This window comes from Aptenodytes forsteri, unplaced genomic scaffold, assembly GCF_000699145.1.
Source record: "Aptenodytes forsteri isolate BGI_AS27 unplaced genomic scaffold, ASM69914v1 Scaffold9, whole genome shotgun sequence".
NCBI classification, from domain to species: domain Eukaryota; kingdom Metazoa; phylum Chordata; class Aves; order Sphenisciformes; family Spheniscidae; genus Aptenodytes; species Aptenodytes forsteri.
Window position 1 is genome coordinate 1,350,825 of NW_008796217.1, and position 18,970 is coordinate 1,369,794.

The following is an 18,970-nucleotide window of genomic DNA, read 5'->3' on the forward strand; positions in this document are numbered from 1 at the left end:
ATTTAAAAGACGTGTAGATGAGGTGCTTAGGGACATGGTTTAGTGGGCATGGTGGTGTTGGGTTGATGGTTGGACTCGATGATCTTAGAGGTCTTTTCCAACCTTAATGATTCTATGATTCTATGTTTTGGGTGACTTCAGTGGGAAGCAGGTGCTTGGAAGTATTTGAGGGATCTAATCCTTGTTCCTGTTAAGACTCAGTTTTTGCAGTTAATAGTGATACTTAGATAATACAGAGGTGCTCTAAGTATGAATTTATTAAGGTACATTTTAAATCTTTGTGTGAAAAGTGTTCTGTAAGCAAAATATGTGAGAATTTACAAGTATAGTGACTTCTGTTGCTTCTCTAACATGATTTATTTGATTTATTGTTGATGTGATCTGGTAGCCAGACTCCTTTCCCAATCACTTTTCTGATAAACTTTGTTTTAAGAGGAAATTGTTTGTGAGGTTGAAATACCTGAATGTTTAAGGAATATGATCTGAAATAAAAATATTAAGAAACATTTAATGCTGTAAGAAAATTAAAGCCCTGCCTTTCAAAGATCTGGCCAAATGTAGCAGTTGTATGTGCATATTAAATAATATATGTGGAAATAAGTACTTACAGCATAAATTCTTTCATAGAATTCTTCCCTTTCCTATATTACCATTTAACCCCGACACAGTAGGAAGAAATCTTTTAATGTATAAAGTGCGTTCCTGGATTTTTTTTCTTGTAAAGAACAAATCTGTGTATGCAAATTATTCACAGAAACTTTGTAAGCAGTCGAGGTGAGTGTACATACTAATTGAGCTGCAATATATGGTAACCTAATCAAGAGCTGTATGGTATTTTCCTTCCATTTTAAAAGTATTTAATGTTTATTTCATTTTTATTACTTATTTATTAAAGTGCGTTCCTGGATTTTTTTTCTTGTAAAGAACAAATCTGTGTATGCAAATTATTCACAGAAACTTTGTAAGCAGTCGAGGTGAGTGTACATACTAATTGAGCTGCAATATATGGTAACCTAATCAAGAGCTGTATGGTATTTTCCTTCCATTTTAAAAGTATTTAATGTTTATTTCATTTTTATTACTTATTTATTACTCTTTTGAAAAGTATTTTGTTTGCTTTTAAATCAAAGTGCTCTACCAAGAATGAGATAAAATATATTTGGCTTGACTGAAGTTAAGTGTTTACCTGCAGTATTATTGGTGTGTATTTTATATAGGTATAGACAAACATTGTTTGCTACCCATTTCATATTAGGCCTATGATGTATATACATTTATTGCCAAAGTTTTACCATTGTGCTATTTCATTGATAAAGTTCTTTGTTAAGAGAAGAAACCTATACCAGGAGGAGCCCACCTGCTGTGTAGTCATGTCTCAGCTAGGTTGTAAATCATGCTCTTGGCAAGAAAGCTTTCATTAAAGAAAACAAATGAGTATGTCAAGTAGAAATTTGGCCTTAGAAATACAGCATAGCAAGTGTTGTGCTCACTGTTTTGCTAAGGATTCCTTGAAAATTAGTATCTCAACTCTCTGTGAAAGAAAAGGTGTGAATTTTTTTCCTATAAATTGAGGTTGTATGCCAGGGCTTTGTGATAGTAACTCTTACAAAAACAAACAAATTGCAGAGTTCCAAACAGTCTGAACTCCTGCCTTACACACACGCGCTCTGATTCTCTGTGTTTCAGTCTCTCCACATCTTCATTTTAATAAACATGTAGTTATCATCAGAGTTTTCCAAAAAATATGTATGTATGGTACAGTACAAAAGCAAAAATATAAATACATGGAGCTCAGTGACTTAAGGCTACTTGCTTTTTTAGTATATGAGTCTTAAATAGTTTAAAAATAGCAGAATCACTTACGCTGCTTTATATGTCACATTTTAATCAGTATCTTAAGCGTAGTACCTTGGAACTATAGTGAAAGCCCAGTAGTGGGAGGAATTGCTAACCGACTTTCAACAGGTGTCATTTCTAGTTAGTAATTAAGGACAGTGAATTTCATATGAGGTTATTTCATTTTGAAGAAATTAAGAAACTATTTTTTCCAAGCTAAATACAGTTGGAGATTAGTAACTTCTAGTAGTATCTACAATGTTGTTTCTGAAATATATCCCCAAATAAAACTTATTTTCCTGAAGATACAATGTTGGCACTACAAAGCCAACGTATCCAATATGCAGGGCAGCAACAGAAATGCATCTTCCTTGTTCCAGCATTTCAAGCATCAGCAAAAGAATAACATAAATATTATAAGCTCACATGCTTGTAAGTTATGAAAGGTTTTATATCTTCTGAACATATTTGTGACAATTAAGACTGATTAAAAATCCAGGACTATAAAATAAAGCTAAGGTTCTAATCTGGAAGTTATTCTGACAAGTGATAGCTCAGAATTCTTACCAGCCCATCAAGACTGTTGTGTTGTCTTGTATGTTTTGTTTAGGAAAGAGATTTTTGTTATTGAAGTATGTCATAGCAATAAGACACCCCAGTTTCTATACTGACATATCAGTTCTTGTTTAGTTTATGGATATAAGCATTCCATCAGAATATGCTGAGCATAAATTAATGCAGGTTTGAGGTCTGCCATGTAATATTATATAGAGGATTCATCATGCATCTGCTAGAGGAAACACAGGACTGGAAGGTCCTGAAGTCTACTCCCAGGTACAATTTTTGGAAATTGATCATGTGAAGCTCTATTTTAGAATGAATATAAGTTTTTTATTTGAGTCATTTTCTCCTTTTCAAGGCTGCTTACAGAACCACATCTACAATGGTTATAAATTTTAGATAAATTCCAATTTTACTGATGGATATTCATCCTAATATTGTCCTTTTGCTGAAATGATGATTCTTTGATGTCCAAGGTCTTACCTGACTGATGTGTGTCTAGAGAGCAATTACTCCTCTTTTGGTTTTCTTTTTGCTAGACTAACCACGCAAACTTTTATTAGTGTCCTCACATGATATAGGGTTCCTACTGCATTGATCAACTTTATAGCACTTCTCTTTTCCTCATGCTGTTTGAAGTATTGAAAATGGGTGAAAAAAATTGTACATAAAATTTCAGAAGAGCATCTTGAATGGTAAGCTATTCCCAGGAGGGATGAAGAAGTGTTAAAGCCATCTAATATGTTCCAAGGGTGGGAGAGAGGGTCTGAGAGAGAAGGAAAAGCTGAGACAATAACGAAATTTAAACTAAACTAATCAGCATTCACTGGGGAGCCAGAAGGTGATTCTGCACTGAGGGGGAAAACTAATTATTAGGAAATACTGAAGAATTGCTTATGAGAATGCTTTAAAAAAAATAAGTCTACTGTAGTGGAAAAGGATGTGCTGTGAAAGCTTTGATTATGATTGGGAAAATTTGTTGGTAGTATTTTGTTCAGTTTTAAAACCTGCTGTTGAATCATGCTATTGCTATTTTGTTACATATATAACAGTGTATTTACATGAATTACAATAGTTGGGATGAATGTTTCACTGAAAAGCTGGCCCTTAACATGGAAGACTTGAATCAGATTATGAAAGATGGAAGTGTTTTTATTTTGCAAGCACTTAGGAAATTGTATGGCTTCTGTCAGCTAGCCCTTACTTACAGTGGAATAGGGGTGACCAGAATTCTTAATGCACGTTATGCAAACTAAGCACGCTAACATTCCACAAGCAGAAACTCAGAAGGGCATCAAGTAATGACGTTTGAAGCCTCATCACACGTAAGTGGTAGAGTTACCACAGTTTAACAAGTTCCAGAAGGGTCAAAAGTAGGACCAAGCCAGTCAGCCTCACTTCAATCCCTGGGAAGGTGGTGGAGTAAATCTTCTTGGAAACCATTTCCAAACACATGAAGGACAAGAAGGTGACTGGGGGAAAGTCATCATGGATTTACAAAGGGGAAATCAGGCTTGACCAACCCGACAGCCTTCTACAATGAGGTGACTGGCTTGGAGGAGGGGAGAGCAGTGGATGTTTTTTATTTGGGCTTTGCTGAGGCTTTCAACACTGTCTCTCGTAACATCCTCATAGACAAACTAAGGAAGTAGAGGCCAGGTAAGTGGGCAGTGAGGTGGATTGAAAACTAGCTAACCAGCCAGGCTCAAAGCGTTGTGATCAGCAGCATGAAGTCCATCTGGAGGACAGTGACTAGTGGTGTGCCCCAGGGGCTGACCCTGGAGCTGCTACTGTTTAAATATCTTCATTTAATCACCGGGATGATGGGGCAGAGCGCATCCTCAGCAAGCTGACAGAAGACACAAAACTTGGAGGAGGGTGGATATAGCAGATGGTTGTGCTGCTACTCAGAGGGACTTTGGCAAGCTGGAGAAGTGGGCTGACGGGAACCCTATGAAGTTCAGCAAAGGGAAACGCCGAGTCCTGCACCTGGAGAGGAATGACCCCATGCACGCAGCAGTACAGGCTGGAGGCTGACTGGCTGGAAAGCAGCTTCAGAGAAAAGGACCTGGGTGTCCTGGTGGACAGCAAGGTGGACATACCTAAGGAAGTAAGTAACACTCCAAGGAAGTAAGACCGAGGGAGTTGGTCCTTCCACTCTACTCAGCATTGGTGAGGTCACATCTGCAGTGCTGCATACAGGTCTGGACTCCCCAGTAAAAGAGAGACACAGACATATTGGTGAGAGTCCAGCAAGGGCCACAAAGGTGATTCATGAATGGACTGGAGCATTTTTCATATGAGGAGAGGCTGAGAGAGCTGGGACTGTCCAGCCTGGAGCAGAGAAGGCTCAATGGGGATCTCGGGTGGTCAAACACTGGAAGAGGTTACCCAGAGAGCTTGTGGAGCCTCCATCCTTGGTGATATTCAACAGCCAACTGGACACAGTCCTGGGCAGTCTGCTCTACCTGATCCTGCTTTGAGCAAGGTGGGTGGACTAGACGATCTCCAGATGTGTCTTCCAACTTCAATGATTCTATGTAAATAAGGATTTTAGTAAAGTAGACATCTCTCATCAAAAGAAATTTCTAGAACTGAGCTTTCTGGCTCAAGACAACAATCAATAATAACTTCATTATAGATAAAAATCAGGTGTGGTTTTGCCCAGACAATCCAAAGCTGCTCTATAATGAAGAACAACTGATCTTTCTACTATCCAAGTATAGTCCTAAGCGCCAAGGTAAGAAAACAAAAGCTGCTAACTGCTACTTCTGTACATACAGAGGACTCCTTACATCAAACTAAATTCGCTTCAAAGTAGTAAGTTTTATAGCAAACATATTGTCTAAATTAGAAATTATTTCTCCAACTACGCAAGAAAATAAATTTAGCACAGGAACACAGTCATTGAGGTTGGAAGGGACCTCGGTATGTCATCTAGTCCAACTCCCCCTGCTCAAGCAGGGCCACCTAGAGCAGGCTGCCCAGGACCATGTCCAGATAGATGGCTTTTGAATATCTCCAAGGGTGGAGACTCCACAACCTCTCTGGGCAACCTGTTCCCATGCTCAGTCACCCTCACAGTCAAAAAGTGTTTTCTGATGTTCAGACAGAGCCACCTGTGTTTCATTTCGTGCCACTTCTCCTGTCACTAGGCACCACTGAAAAGAGCTTGGCTCTGTCCTCTTTGCACCCTCCCTTCAGGCATTTATACATATTGAAGAGATCCCCCCCTGAGCCTTCCCTTGTCCAGAGTAGACAACAATCAGTAACCACTTCATTATAGATAAAAACATTTGTGCAATGGGCTCAAATTAAAACCTGGGAAATTCCATCCGAACACAAGAAGAACACACATCCTACATAATCTTCATGATCACTCAGAAACTTGTGGATGATATCCTTTTTAACATCTGCCAGTAAAAATGGAAAACATGAGTAACAAGCTTTTTAGATTAAGCAGGTGGTATATGCAGAAATATATTAACAGTGATAAGTCAGGTTAGTATTAATGACTAATGGACTAATAATTCTAGAAGTAATTAAGCCTCGTAAAAGTAATTTGCTTACTATATCTTAATTTTTACTTGCAAGGAGATAGAAAATTATGTGTATTTATTTAAAAAAAAAAGTTAACATCCAGTTATCTTTCATTAATATCTTAAAGGCACTTTTACATGAGTTTATATGAACATATTTTTCATTTTCTTAATTTAGCTATAAATGAAAAGCTCTTTCCTCTTTTTTCCTTTTATCTTCTAAGAAGTCAGTTTTGTTTTGGAATTTAACACTTTTGTTATAACCTCGCCACTATTAATGTATTCAATAGTCAGTTCCAAGACAAAATGGAAGAAAAACAAGCAGGAACATAGAAGGGGAATACCAAGAGAGATGTAGTCAACAGTTAAATGCTGTGCTGCATTCATACTTTAAAATTAAATTGCCCATATATTGCGTAGTGAATATAATTTCTTCCATTCAACAGATGGAAAAACTGAGACTTAGAGGTGAAATAATCCATTTCAATTTATCAGGCAAGCTAGTAACAGAAACAGAAATAAAATTCAAATCTACTTGTCCCTGGTTGTATGTAGGCTTAGAGTAGGATAGCTTTAGTTTAGCATGATAATGGGGAGTTGCCCTATCCAGTCCATAAGCGATGTTGAGGAGAGGGGTGTGATGAGCGCTGTTTAAGCAGAAGGCACCTGTTTGCTGAGGGGTTTACATGTGTGTGCCCTGGTAGGATGATCTGACTTTGTTTCATTTTCTGAAAAAGGGCCCTGAGATGTTGCTGCGAACTACCAGGAATATTTAGCTGGAGTGGAGTGGCTTTGGCAGAACAGAAATGTAACGTGGCATGAGCGTAAAGAAGGAAGAGAGTCACCATAGAAGGTAGTCAGTGAACCAGAAAAGAGCTCTTTTAGATAGCAAAATATGTGGTCACCACTGTCCCCGTGTTTGAGATACTAGTGACTTTGTATATGTAAGAATAATGTGAAATCTGCAAAGCACCAATTTCACGTCGATCATGCAGGCCCTCAGCATTATTCTTAATCTCTCTCTGAGTGGCTTCAGTTCAAGGTTATTATCGATCACTAGTGCCCGTGGATTTGAAGGGCAATATTTATAAAGATGGAAATGAGGTACAGAACTCCAAAAGTTCAGCAGTGTAGTCTCAGAATTCATGGTACAGATCAGAAAATCTGTATTTTCATGGTGGCTCTAGAAATGTAATGTTGTAAATATGGATCTGTGCATAATCTTTCCATGATCATATTGGGAGTTTATTTTTTTGGATGATGTGAACAGAATATGGATACTTGGAAACAGTGATGGATGAATGAACTTTAATTTCTCACCTGGTTAGAAAACTGTTTTGGGAAAATATAGTGTGAATGGTTTACTTGAGGCTGTACTCTACAGGCAGAGTCAGAGCTATAGAGAAGTGTGTGAAATAAAAATGATACAGTAGTTTAATTCGGGGAAAATATTTGCCATTTATTTTCCTTGTAGTAAAGTTTAAAATAGTAAGAAAACTTAAAAAGAACGATCTTGTCTTTAAAATTAATTTATGAATAATTTTTGAAATGTGTATTTATATATATACACAGGAGTAAGGTAAGGGAATGTACAATGAAAACAGTCATATCTCTTTCTTGTAATGAGACATGAGTGTGGGGTAGAGAGATTACGAAGAATAGATACTATAATGTCCTTAAAAATCAGTCTGCTCTTGGATTGACAGCCAATGCAAGTTTGTATGCTTATTCCATGATAATTAATTACGTGTAAATTTTGAAGCACATATACTCACTGGGCAAATAGAAGATCTCAATCAATGTATTTAAAATTATAATTTGTAATTAAGTTACAACTTGGTTTTATGTTCGTAGGTGTAAGTCACAACCACTTGCCAACTTTTGCCCTCAAAATACCCTTTACGTTATTACTGATGGAGATCCTGAGGGCACAATTTAATGTATGACTTCCATAGGAGAGTTGCTGTAATCCGTGTTGGGTTGATGTGTGTACCGGTGCAAGGACATTTAACTTCCCCTGTATGAAGGAAACTGTTTCAAATTTATTTTTATATAACTTGTAACAGTAGCATGGAAAGCAGATTATTTTTCTTATATCTGTGCAGTGCGCTGGGTTAAAACTAAAGCTCTGGTCACTCTACTCAATGTTTAGATCAAGCTAATCTGAATTTTGCCAAAAATTTTTGGTTTGGAGTTTGTCAGATACAGGTTTTGTGGACACAGTAGTTTACATGGGTGTGGTACAATGTCCTTGGCGGTTCGCTTGGCACTCTTCCGTCACAGTTACTCCTTTTCTCCACAGGGGTAAGGTGAGAAGGTTATTTTCTGGGCTGGCCCCAGCATATAAGCTGTTAGCTGGACAACTGCGATGTAAATTTAGTGCATAAAAGAGCAAGGCACAAAATAAATTTGTTGAGATAGAGTATTTCATGGATTACTGTTTCCATTCTATAGCAACTCACAAAAAGGTTTTTACATATGGTGCAACAAACTTAGTTGTGCTTAAAGAATATTTTTGTAGAGTAAATATTTGCTTGGCTCCATCTTTGTATGGCAGTGACCCAACAGGTGCTTCAGTATGGATTTTGGCTTAGAGAGATTTGTGTATATTGGCATGTTGTATAACGTTGCACATTACTAGATCAGATACATTTGTGCTTGAAGAGTACAATTTCTGAAGCTTTTTCACTGTCCTTTTGCCTTATTAGTTTCAAATCACCATCTCTGTGATCACAAAAATGTATTAAAATAGATACTATATTCCTCCTTCTTTTATTCTCCACAGCAATGGAGTTTCATGAAAACCTGCACAATATAGGAGCAAGAGAAGGCTTAAAAGAAAGAAAACTGCAAAAATCAGTAGAAAGTTTTACGTGGAACATTACAATTTTAAAGGTAATGTGTCTTGCTTTGGTTAGTTACTGTATTTTTCCATTCACAACTGACATTATAATATTCTTACTGGTCATTATTTTGTGTCACAGTTCAACTGGATTTATTCACTTTTATAACCATATTCAGTTTAGCTTATATAACTTGAAAACACAGCAGACTCTCAATGTGAATTTTTCTTATTTTCTGTTGTTGTGCGGGGGTGTTTCATTTAGTTTGTCTGACATTTTCTTACAACCTTTTAACGTTAACAGGATCCACTGTAATCTTCAATACATGGGTGAAACAATGAGTATTGATTTCTGTGAGGTGATTTGGGCTGGGAGGAAGCTATGCCACTGTTTAAACCCTGCTTTGTGATTTGAAGGGGAGCAAGAGTGTTAAGGCTAATGCAGTTACTGAAAAAAGGGAAGCTGTTGCTACTGCGGTCAGTGATGAATGGTGATAAATGATACATACAAATTGTATTAGTAATCCAGACTGGAGTAAGTTGAGTGTGTATGAGCTGGAGATTCTCCTTCCATTTTGTCGAGCGCATTTGCTTACGTTTTGACACAACGCTAAGTGATGAAGTATAAAAAAGCTTTCAGCCAGAGACCCTCAGGAAACTAGAATGTGGAACAGTTCAGGTTTCTTGTCACTGGTCTTTCATCTCAGCAGAGTATATAAAAATTTATAGAGGTAGCAAAACTGCCTCCCTTAATTTATTCCCTTGACACTATCCTTCTGGCCCAAATTATTCAAGTTTTGTGTTTACATCCACTAATGAGTTCTTCTCTCCCACTCGTTTAAACTACAAAGTCTGTGTTAATTATAAAGAAAATTATTTTCTCCCACATATTTTTTTATTTTTAGTTCTTATTGAAAATAGAATTCCCTATCACCTCTTCTTACAGTGAACTACTACAGAAAAGCAGTAATACATGTGTATTTCTCCAGCTTTCCATGATGGTTTCAACTGTTAAGCTTTTGACGGTGTTGCTTGGTGCTCCGGTCTGCCTTGTGTTACACTGCACAAGTCCAGTGCAGAGGAGAATCAAAAAGAGGTTAAAATTGCTACAGCGTGTACAGTTAATACATTCTAAAAGTATGTGTGCAGGTTCTGCTTATACGTAAAAGGACCACACTATCACTTTTCCTTTATTAGAACAGAGTTTCCTGAAGACAGTGTATGGGATGTGCCAAGTACCATTCCTGTGCTACGTAGGGCACAGAGAGGAGGAGAGTCAGTTCAGTGGGTTTGGGCAAATGTCAAGGAAATAAATTCTTATCCCTTCTTTACTTTTCCATCAAAGGTATTGGATATCAGCTTGGATAGGCAAATCTATTTTAATGCTGCCTGAAACAGCAGTACCTTTGCTTCATCTCTGCTTTCCATTCAGAACATAAGGGTTGGTGGGGGGGAGGTTTGCAGTTGATGAGCGACTGAAATGTGAAGTCGTGATTTCTGCGTAAGCCAGGAATCGGAGAACCCGCATGGTAGATCTGGCTCTTCAGAGCACTGAAGGCGTTTGGTGCATATCCTTAGGATTAACGTAATTATGAAGTTAGAAGGCCTTCATTTTGAAGAGATTATTGAGAAAATCTCTTCAACATTGACTTGTTTTTTTTCTACTCGAAGATTAAGGTCCTTTCTGTAGGAAGGTACAATTTGTCCCATAATTAATACTTTATCAGGAAAACTGGTGAGACATCTAATCAGCCTGTTGTTGAAACTTTAACAGGAGGTGTTACAGAAAGTTCTGGTGTGTTGTTACATCTTAAAAGTTATTTACAAGTATTGCAGTTCACATAGGCATCTAAGAGTGCTGTTATTCACATTTAGATGTACAGAAAGTTAGAGGTTGTGATTTGTTTGAGGTAACACATTGAGCTTTTTCACTCCAGACTTGTAACTATAGGCTGTAACCATAAGTTGTCTTGCATTACATAATTAAATAGAAAAAGTTTATCAGTTTCTAAGACACTACTCTTCCTGTCTGGGGAAAAAAGACCTACAATCATAATTTTGATGTAATACTATGTTTTTCCATTTCCATTTTTCCAGTTCTCTAAAAAATATGTGAGGACAGGGATGGAAAGTGAATGCCCACATTTTTTAGAGTAAAAATTGATTGTGAGAGTGACAATCTGAGCCACTTCAAGAAGAATTTCTTTTATTGTTGAATTCCCTGCCTACATCAAATTAACTTCCCTATTAAACAGCACAAAAATAAAATCCTGTCTATTCAGTGGCCCCAAATTTTGCTGTTCAACAAGCAAGACAGTTGAGCAACCAACACACCGAAGGCAGTGCCATGCTTAAATGGATTTAACTTTTTATTCTTCTTGTAATTAGGAATACTATTTTACATGGTCTCTTGGCTATGATTTAGGAATTACTGTGTGGCTCTGAGCAGCATTACTAAATAATTCTGCATGAGTGCCATCCTCAGCTCCCTCACAGAGGAATCGCAGAATGCTCACATGGTGTGGCTGATGTATTTTCCAAACCAATTAAGCTGCATTGTACCCTCAAGGTACATATTGATCTTTTTTTTTCAATTGGGACATTTTGACTACAGTTGATGCAATGGAAACTTCGATGAAATAACAAAATTGACAGCTGAATTCTAGGGGAATTCTTTGTTTAGAACATCTGACGTAGCTATTAAATATCTATGTGTGTGTGTGTGTGTGCACACACGCATTACAATTACTATTTTAAAGGATTTTATTTTTCCTAATTTGAAGCCATGTGGCCAAACTTACTATTGGTATAGTATGTTTGAATTCAGCTGAAATATCTCTATTCAATTTGTGTGTGTATATGCACACATTCCCATTCTTGTGCACCCCATATATGCACATACAGATATTTGTTTAACCTCAGAACATCACTTAGAGTAAATTTAGTCTGCTTTAGTGATATGTGTGTGGTGTGTGTGCACACACGCATTACAATTACTATTTTAAAGGATTTTATTTTTCCTAATTTGAAGCCATGTGGCCAAACTTACTATTGGTATAGTATGTTTGAATTCAGCTGAAATATCTCTATTCAATTTGTGTGTGTATATGCACACATTCCCATTCTTGTGCACCCCATATATGCACATACAGATATTTGTTTAACCTCAGAACATCACTTAGAGTAAATTTAGTCTGCTTTAGTGAACTTTGTTGCCTGAGAGATTTAGAGATTGTACAGTATTAGAATATTCCTCTCTTTCAAATAGGCAGTTTGCAATATCATTTGCTTGTAATTTATTTGTTATTACTCTGACTGATAGCACTCATATTTTCTAAATATAGATAATCACATTTCCTGCCAGAAAGAGTACACAGTTGAAGAAAGAAAATCACTTTAAGTACTGTTGCAGCAGACTCCTACAAACAACATAATGTAACAATTTACGGACTTTCCTGGCATAGCAAAAATCCTATATAGGCTTAGAATTCGAGATGCCCATAGGAAGAGCATAACAGCATCTTTAAATTAGTCTTTGCAACAAAGAGCTGTTCTAAACACATAGGGAGAGTTCAATGGAAGTGCTCAGAATGAAGGTGGGACTCCTAACTCCAGCATTTGTTAGATGCTTCTTCTTGGCTGTGAATTTTTAGACATGTCACATTAGACAACGTGAATTACTTTCTCTTGAAAGAAATCCCAAGGCATGCAGTTCATGGCATCTGTTATCTTTGTAATGAAATTGGTACTGCACCTACATTATTTTTATAAATGTGTTTATAAATGGAACACTCAAGGCACTTACAGGGGTGCAACTTCTTAAATATATATATATTTTTTAAAAATCATCTGAATTTTGTAGACCAAATCTACAAGTGGATTCAGGCAGCACTGTTGTCACCATGGGGCGTTCGTAAAGCCTCTGATAGCTGCTGCCTAGTCCTGTAGGTACCCAGAAACATCCCAGTTCAATTTAAATATCTAAAACTACTAGTCTCTTGATGTTGCTGGACTGATGGGATTTTGGCTCCTAATTAAACCCATATTTAGAAGTTAAGTCCTTTATGTCCGGATTCTGTAAATGCACTCAGAGCACATCAGCTGGGCATGGAGCACTGCAGCATGTCCCATTGTACCTGGCAGCCACTGCTCAGAGAAACGCTTTGAGAAAGGGATACTGGCTTCTTACTTTTGCTGATAAGAGCTTTGGGTCCCAGAACCTGAGCTAAAGCCCAGTCATTACTGATACAGTTTCTTGGGATTTTTTTTGGGGGAAAGGGTGCTTATGCAGTTATTTCAAATGTCATCTGTACAGTTTTACTTTCATGTTCACACACTCACTGAAGAACCTGTTAACCAAAAGTCGTGAGTGAATACATACCAAATTATAAAGGTAGCTGTGCTGAGACATTCTAGTTGATGCTATATCCAATTGACTCTGAAATGATACCTCATTTCATAGGTCTGAGAACTGATAGGAACCATTTTGGTTTTGTTTTTAATTACCTTTCAGGAGCTATGATGTAAAAACACTGCCTATTAGCCAAAAGCGTCAAAACAAACAGAAGGTTTTTAATGTTGATTTTAAAAAAAACAAAACAGAGTAGTTGACACAGGCATATTGGGACAGAGAGGTATGAAGGATATCGAATTGGGCTTCCACATTAATTCACATCCTTTATCGTTGCCGTTTATTAAAAGCTTATGAATGAATGTCAATTTTGCTCTTTGATGTTCTTTAAGGTCTTTTGCATGTCTGCCTACAAAACAACTTGATGCTTGATTCATTTTCTGAAGCTTGTAAACATCAATATGGGAAATAGGTATTAAAGTTACATAGTGCTCAGTTCTGTTAGTGAATCTTAACCATGGTGAAGGGAAGGGAGCAGCGATTGCCATCTGCTGCTGTGAGGACGGTGATCTTGCAGTGCTCTGCACTTGTGATGTGCAAGGCCTGTATTGGTCCTGTTCCTAGATGGCAATTATCACAAAATGCCTGTTAACCACAGTCCTGGGAGTAAATTTGAGTTTTGTGGTGTGTTTGCTAGACTACGCTAAAGGACTGAATTCATTTACACTTACCTGAGGTGAAAGGCTGACAGAGCCAGCCCTACCATATAGTGAGAAACATTATATGGGTTTGGTTCTGCAACTGCTCCAGATTCCGGCATTGAGTTGTCTCTGTGGACCAGCTTTGTCTCTTTGAATGTAGGGTTTTTTGTACTTCCTCATGATAAATCTGCTTGACTAGGGTTTGAGCTGTTGGTAGGTTTCTTGTATTGGCTTTACAGTATGCATTTTAAGAGCAAGTAGCGTACGGCCATTTGGGGCTGGTAAGAAGGTGAAAGGCCTCCGAGTAGCCCATAGGTGTGAGAGATTCCTGTGTTCCAGCTTGTAGTCAACTGACTGTACTATTAATTTACTTATTAAATCGCCAGCACAGGATCTTATGCAGCTACAGAATGCATAGAATATAAAGAATTGAAACTGAATCTTGAGAGCCCTTGGTCAAGAGACATGTGATACATAACTAGAAGGAAGGTCTTTGAGTTCTTTTAATTGAGTGTGTGGGGGCAATTTTTTCAGATCTGGATGACTTTTTTTACTTTTCTGCCTTTCAGATGCATTGGATTACTGTTCAACAGTGTTCACTGTGACTACAACTTGAATTTTTAAGATGCATACTGCTTTTTTTCCCCAGCATATGGCTTCATGATGGTACATCAGCAGAGCTAGGCACTTTACATCAGTTGTGCAGACCTCTCTCACTTGAGCTTGTGCCATATTTGGTAGCAGTGGTTGGCTCTTGTTTTGTCTTTGGATCAAGACATGCCAGCAGATAATGACAACACAGTTGGTTTCACAAACATTTTTCTGAGTTCAGTGGCATTCAGAAATCAATTGCTTCATTCCAAGTGTTGGAGAAGAGAGTATCTAATGTACACAGATGCATTTTTCTATTTCACCCTGGTCTAAACTTGATCCCACTTGGCCAAATGTGTTTAGTCTGAACCCCTGTTGTCTGCAATAATCCAGCCCTTTATCGCAGATCCTGTCTTGTCTACAAAGTTCATCTTCCCTGATCAGTCTTGTCCAGACACTCCCAGTTCCCTGCTGAAAATCCAGCCATTCCCGCTAACCCCTGGCTTCCTCCTTCCCCTTTCTCCTCCATCCAGTATTCTGTTCCCACTTGGTCCTAATTTTCTCTTCTGGCAGGTTTTCCCATTGCTTTCCAGTTCATATTGCCCCCTCTTCGCCTCCTCTAGAGATCCTTCCCCATGAGTCTTAACTTTAGTTTTCTCATCACCTTATCTGATTTCATTATATTCTGCAGTCTTGTCCCTGCTCTGCATTTTTGCTTGTTTTTCTCTCTCACCAGCTTTTAGTCTCATTACCAAGCTCTCTCACTCTTTTTGAGTTGTTAGTCCTTCTACTTGTCTGTCATTTTCAGGCTTCTTTCAACATGGTGGATTTTGTCAATCCGTTTTCTTTCTGTATTCCAATCCCAAATGTTGCCTCAGTCTTTCCCTTTCTCCACTCACCTGTCTGGTCCAAATTAAGTGTTGCCACACTGTGTTCTTTTTTTTGACTATTTCACAATCTCCTCTTTCAGTAAGATCTAGTCTGTGCTTTGTATAGTACAGTCCAACTTCCCTTTCTGCAGTCCTAGACTTCTTGCCAGGTCAGTCTCGGAAATCGCTCTTGCCCCCTCCTTTTCTCCATCCGCCTCCTCGCCAGAGTCCCTGTCCCAGGCTCTTTCTTCCCCTCCTCCAGTCTGGCTTTTGGACTGCCTGCATTGGCAACCAAATGTTGGTGGTAAGACAACTTGGAGAAGCCATACAGGAAAAACCCAACTTTTTCTTCTAACGCATATTCATTATTGTGTGGGAATGGAATATGCATTGTCTTGCCACATTGCTGGAGCTGTCAAGAGATGAAGAATGATCGAGAATGAAATCCTGCGTGATTGTACTAACCACGTTCAAAATCTGATTTTTGTTTATTAAAAGCTCATAACTTGGATCCACTACTCTGGGTCCCTGAAGTCATTTGAATTACAAGTCCCTACCCCAAGTGGGAGTGGGGAGGGAAGGATGGAAGATTGTTTAAAAAATTCCGACAGCATTTTCCTGTCTTTATTCTCAGAACTGAATGAACCATATGGATGAGGTTAAAGAATAATATTAAACAGTAATAATACTAAAGACTGCCAGTGGCAAAAATCCTACATAGGGAATATCAGTAGAAATAGTTAAAGTTTGGCAACCATATAAGCAACTGAAAGCAATCTTTTTTAAATGAGAAGTTTGGGGCAACCTTATTAATAGACTATTGCTAGCAGCTCTGCCTATAATAAACAACTTGATTAAAGTTCCAGAACTATATTCTACTAATCCATGTAAAATGGAACTTGGGCTAGAAACAGATGCACTCCAGATATGACTCATCTAGTCTGCTGGAGTGTTTTAAATTAGCTTTTAGTTGTTTGTCAGTTTGGAAAAAAGTATGTGATTTTAAAAAAAAAAGTAGCCCTGGTTTTCTGTAGAAGAAAATATTAATGAGGCTTGTGCTGTGATTAGTGAACTTCTAGATTTTTTCCTGTCTGGTAATCAGAAAAAAACACTTTGGCTATTATAGTCTTGGATGGAGGGACGACGACATTATTTCTTTGAAGAAAGCAGTATTTGTTTTCAATTTGTGTGCCTCAAATGCGTAATTCTGCTTACTTCATAGGATAGTATTTATGTTCTGAGTTGCTAAAGAAGAAAGCTGAAGTATCACACCATGAGCGCACACATGTTTTTGTCTGACTGCTGTTCTGCCTCTCCTCCTTTATTTTTCAAATCAAAAAGTAAAGTTGGATTTCAACCTTATTTGGCAGAGGAGAAGAGGCAACATAGCTGTTACGTCTCTAGAAGAGACATTAGCATCTCTTCAAGAGAAGTGTCTGTCAGGAGCCAAAATTTACACAGGACAGACATGAATACCCCAATTACAGGAAAAGGTGTGGTCAGTGTTCATACCTTTTTAGACATTATAGGAACTGACAGTCTCAAGGAACTACAGTACTTGGGGTTTTTTGTTTGTTTGTTTGTTAGGTTGTGTGTGTGTGTTTTTCTGCCCTTCAGTTGGAAATGACGCTGTTTAAGATACGGTATTTTTGAAGCATCGTTTGCTTTTCTGTAAGTTGTGGGGCAGTTCTCCTTCAGGAGTGCAGACACAGCGCAATCACTTTGGCCCTTGCAGACTTTCTGCACGTGTTTGTGAACTTTCCTGTGTCCACCAGTAAGACACGCGTGCTCACCATGCGCTACAGGCTTGTTCATTCCCTGCATATGGGCAGGGTAGGCAGGTAATGGCTGCAGAAAAGGCAGTCCGTAGTCTGCTAACAAGAGCTGTTGCTGTTAGAGGGCTTCAATCAATACAAAGAGATGGAGTAGCTAATACTGCCAGACAGAGCCAAATCACCTAGGTCTGGGACAGTTTCTCTTACAGCTTTACTTAAAACTTAATTGCTATGAAGAGAAAGAGTGCAAATAAAGGAGGATAGCAATAGCGCTGAACTGCAAACAATCCTGTGAAGTCTTTGTCATCACTGTCCTTTTTACATGTTGCTTGCCAACCTGTGTTTTCATATTTCACGCTTTGACAAACATTGGTCCTTTACCATGCTACTATTGAATGAATCACATTGCTAGGAAAAAAAATCTCAAAGAAACAAAACCCAAAACAGCTTAACTGCTCCCTGAAGTATTAAAATCAGCCTTCACAATTTTCTCTATGCAGAAATGTTTATAGTCCTATGGATTAAAAACACAGCACAGATTACTTTCCTGAAAGCTGTTAGGTAGAAATGATCCCTATCCCTTTGTTTATGCAACTGGTTGGCTCGAGAAAGCAAAGAGCTTGGTTCTTACTAACTTGAAGTAATCCAATTTTGAGATTTTTTTTTTGCGGGGGGTGTTGGTTTTTTTGAGCAGGGCAACTGTACCATTAATCTGAAACAAACAAGGGGGGGGGGGGAAAAAGAGAATCCTGTTATCAATTGTGTATGCTAACTGCATTTTTTTCTTACAGGGACAAGCTGATCTTCTCAAATATGCTAAAAATGAAGCACTGGAGAATCTGAAACAAATCCATTATGCCACTCTTTCATGTGGACTCAATAAGCCAGGCACTGAAAACGCAGAAATCTCAAAGCCCCGTCGAAGTCTGGAGGTCATACCTGAAAAGGCAGGTGATGAAAACGGAGAATGAGAGAACGCTCTTCTCGTAATTATGGAGTTTATAACTCTGTGACCAATTGTAGCTGCATAGGACATTTGCTTTGCACTTACTGTTGGAAAATATTTGGAATTTTTAAAGCACAACTGGAGAAGCTAATTACAATCTATTGAAACTGTGAATGTATGTAGCAACTCTGCTTGTGAAGGCAATGATATTGTGTAACATGGAAATTACATTATTGGCCAAAATACAGTATATATGTAAAAGATACTGTAATTCAGTAATAGCGTGCTGAAAAATTCACTATAGTGCCATAGGGAAATGAAAATTTTTTAAATGAGCTGTAACTAGAGGGAAATCAGTTGAGAGAATTTGACAAGATGCCTTGATTTTCAAATGAATTAGATGCACAGGTCCTTTATTTCTTTGCACAATTCGTTAATTGTGCCAGTGAGGTGAATTATTCTTTTGAAAATCAGGTCCAAAAAAGTAGAATCCACATGTTTCACACTATACGTAATTCAGCCGCTCAGATATTTGGATTTGAAGTGGTATTGATTTTATTGTTGAGCCATAAATTAAAATGAGAATGTAATTAGACAGTGATCGCTGACTTCAGTGCACTATAGGAGAGCCATTATATAAAAGGAAAATGTGCAATCAATCGATAGCCTGTGTCAGAAGAAGATACATACCTATTTTGCCTAAGATCTTCTGCAAATGTGTGTAGATAATGTGACCAAACTGCAAGCAAAATGTTGTAAATAGTTTTTCATTTTGTGAAGTGAAGTGCTCATATTAAAAAGTTTTATGAGATTGCTCCCAAACAAGTAAAGCTTTTAACTAAATTTTAACTTTTTTATTTTTCAAGTATTTTCTTCCTTACAGAATAGGCGATATCTCAATAAGCAGGTTTGTCAAAATAAAAAAAAAAAAAAAAAAAAAAAAAAAAAAAAAAAAAAAA

General features: G+C 37.8%; 1 protein-coding gene across 2 annotated transcripts in view; it reads left to right on the plus strand.

The window, feature by feature from the left end:
• The window catches only part of PLCL2 (phospholipase C like 2), a 106,268-nt gene extending 87,339 nt beyond the window's left edge, over nucleotides 1-18,929 (plus strand). The window contains exons 5-6 of one of the 2 annotated variants that reach the window (XM_009288592.2): nucleotides 8,722-8,831; nucleotides 17,857-18,929. In XM_009288592.2, the coding sequence (XP_009286867.1) occupies nucleotides 8,722-8,831; nucleotides 17,857-18,036 (290 nt within the window). In that variant the 3' untranslated portion in view covers nucleotides 18,037-18,929. The remainder of the gene's footprint in view (nucleotides 1-8,721; nucleotides 8,832-17,856) is intronic. The other variant, XM_019474482.1, reaches the window with a different exon arrangement.
• The last annotated feature ends 41 nt before the right edge of the window (nucleotides 18,930-18,970 follow it).